Source organism: Mizuhopecten yessoensis, unplaced genomic scaffold (genome assembly GCF_002113885.1).
Source record: "Mizuhopecten yessoensis strain PY_sf001 unplaced genomic scaffold, ASM211388v2 hete_36075688, whole genome shotgun sequence".
Classification (NCBI taxonomy): Eukaryota; Metazoa; Mollusca; class Bivalvia; order Pectinida; family Pectinidae; genus Mizuhopecten; species Mizuhopecten yessoensis.
The window spans coordinates 1-2,347 of NW_018483481.1; the positions used below are offsets into that span (position 1 = coordinate 1).

The 2,347-nt window shown below is 35.7% G+C and overlaps 1 protein-coding gene across 1 annotated transcript; it reads left to right on the forward strand.

The window, feature by feature from the left end:
* Positions 1 to 140: 140 nt before the first annotated feature.
* LOC110444260 (oxysterol-binding protein 1-like) lies at positions 141 to 2,221 on the forward strand (the record flags this gene model as incomplete). The annotated part of the gene is made up of 2 exons (XM_021488651.1): positions 141 to 385; positions 1,847 to 2,221. Coding segments are annotated over 2 exons (605 nt in total), but the record flags the coding sequence as incomplete, so codon positions are not given.
* Positions 2,222 to 2,347: the final 126 nt, after the last annotated feature.

Here is a 2,347-nt window from a genome sequence, read left to right on the forward strand (position 1 = left end):
ACATAGTCTAGTTTACAATACGACCCTGTTATGCATATATGTACAGATTTAATAAGACAATTATTAAGTTTCTGGTGAAGAATATACTGAATATTATTTTTCCCTTTTTCGACATTCAATTCGAAATCTTTAATTAACAGATAGTGATGAGGAAGAGGCTCCGGAGCCAGACAAGAATGAGTTACAGAACATGCTCAAGACCCTCGCCTCGAAGCTTGAGGACATGAACACGTGTAACGATCTCATCTCCAAGCACGGCAGTGGCCTGCAGAGGGCGCTGACAGAGCTGGAGACTCTAAACAACACAGAGGACGCGGGCAGCAAGCTGAAGGTTGTCAACGAGCGAGCCACCATGTTTCGAATCACATCAAATGCCATGATCAATGTAAGCTGGTAAAAGATACCTTATGTGTGGTAAACAATTCTTTAATGTTGTATGCATTTGATTATTCTGAAAGGGAGATAATTCTTTATTGTTTGCTAGATTGAGTTGTACCTTCTGAAAAAAACGTAGCATTATTCTGAATTGGAATATTCAAAATAAAATATTGATATAGATTTAAACTTATCAAATAACTGAATATCGTTGAAAAATATGTTTTTTTTTCTGCTTTCAAGAGTTCTGTCATGGTTGAACATTTCTGTGCCAACAGTTTGTGTACTTTTTCAACATCGCGTCAAACAGGAAGATATCTTTGCCATCATTGACAACACTGCATGCCACAAAGTTTTTGCAGCTTGCAATGTTCACCATTTTTGCCCTCTGCAATGAATTCATCATGGAATTGAATATAACTTGTATGAAGCACACTACATTTGGGTATCACACTTAAAAAGGCAAAATTGACAGATTCACCGGTGAAGGGCAAAGGCAAAGGTTTTATTGGGCAAAAGTTCCCAGATAATACAGAAACTTCCTGAGGGGCTTCACTTTCAGTGGATGCTATAATTCTGCGACTTATCGTTGTTGCGAAGATGCAAATCTACTGCGTCGACCACAAGCCATACATAATTTAGTAATAGTATCATTGTCCTTTCTTTAATCTTATCGTACCCTCATGCAATTTCCAGGTAAATGCAGAGTGGTATTTTTGTAATGTATTATTTTTATGTTAATTTTTTTAATATTTTTTGCCCATTCTTTAATCAATTTTTGCAATAAAATGTGAATTGGGAAACCATACTAGACAGTGGGGAAGGGAGTCTCTGAAATATTGTCCTCCATATACTCATACAACGGTGAAAAGAGTCTTTCAGATTTTGTTCTGTGTACTACACAATTGGGGAAGACAGTAGTCAGAATGAAAATCTCATCCAGTATACTAGGCAGTAGTAGATGTTAGTAAAGGGCTGATGATCAATTATAATCGAAAACCAATCGGTTTTCCCTTTCCGATTCCGACAATTGATTACAAAATCCATTATCAATATAATCAGTTCATCATTAAAATCAAAGTATTTAAATGTCTTCTATGTAAAGCATGCTTTGAAAATCATATATTCTTATATAATTTATACTAAATGATCGATAAAAATGTATTGAAGTTGCTTGATAACCGGTTAATTAACCATTAATTATAATAGAACGAAACCTAATGTGTAGTGAATGACTCGGTTTATTCATGTTATAGACATAGTGCTCTCACTTTATTTGGGTATTCAGCACCAAAATACTATAAACCGATTATATGCAATTGATCAGTTTACAACTTCCGATTACAAACTGATTATCGATTATGATTTTAAACAGATTGCCCATCACTAGTAGAGGTACCTAAGGAGTAGAAAGGATCCTGATCAAATATGACGTAAAATCAATGTCTTATGAAGCATCGTTTTATAACAGGCTTGTTCAGAATACCTAGAATCAGCTCAAGGACAGGTGAAGCGCCTACAAAAGATTGTACACTTTGAGCAGGAACAGAGGATGAAGCTGGAAGAAATGGTGGAACAACTGGCTAAGGATCAAGTTTCGCTGGAAACTCAGGCCAAACGATCAATGCACGCAAACGCCTCGGACAATAAGGATAAGGGTGAGGATTTCAATACGGAATGCAGGGCTATTTTTCGTTACTTCAGGAATTGGGCCTGTTGCTTTGAAAATAAGAAAATTTGTCTCGATAATCGAAATAGGGACTTTGTTGATCAGGTGTTAATCATAAAGTACAGGCTTCTTATGCCGAAATTCCAACAAGTGAAAGCTTAATTGTTTCCTATTACCAACTTTTGCAAACATCAATTTGAGTTTGTAAAAATATATGTTTATGGAAGGAATGTTAAGGTGTCGTTACATATTATTTTTAGAATATCTGCCTTCACTATGATACATGCACACCTACATGTAAAA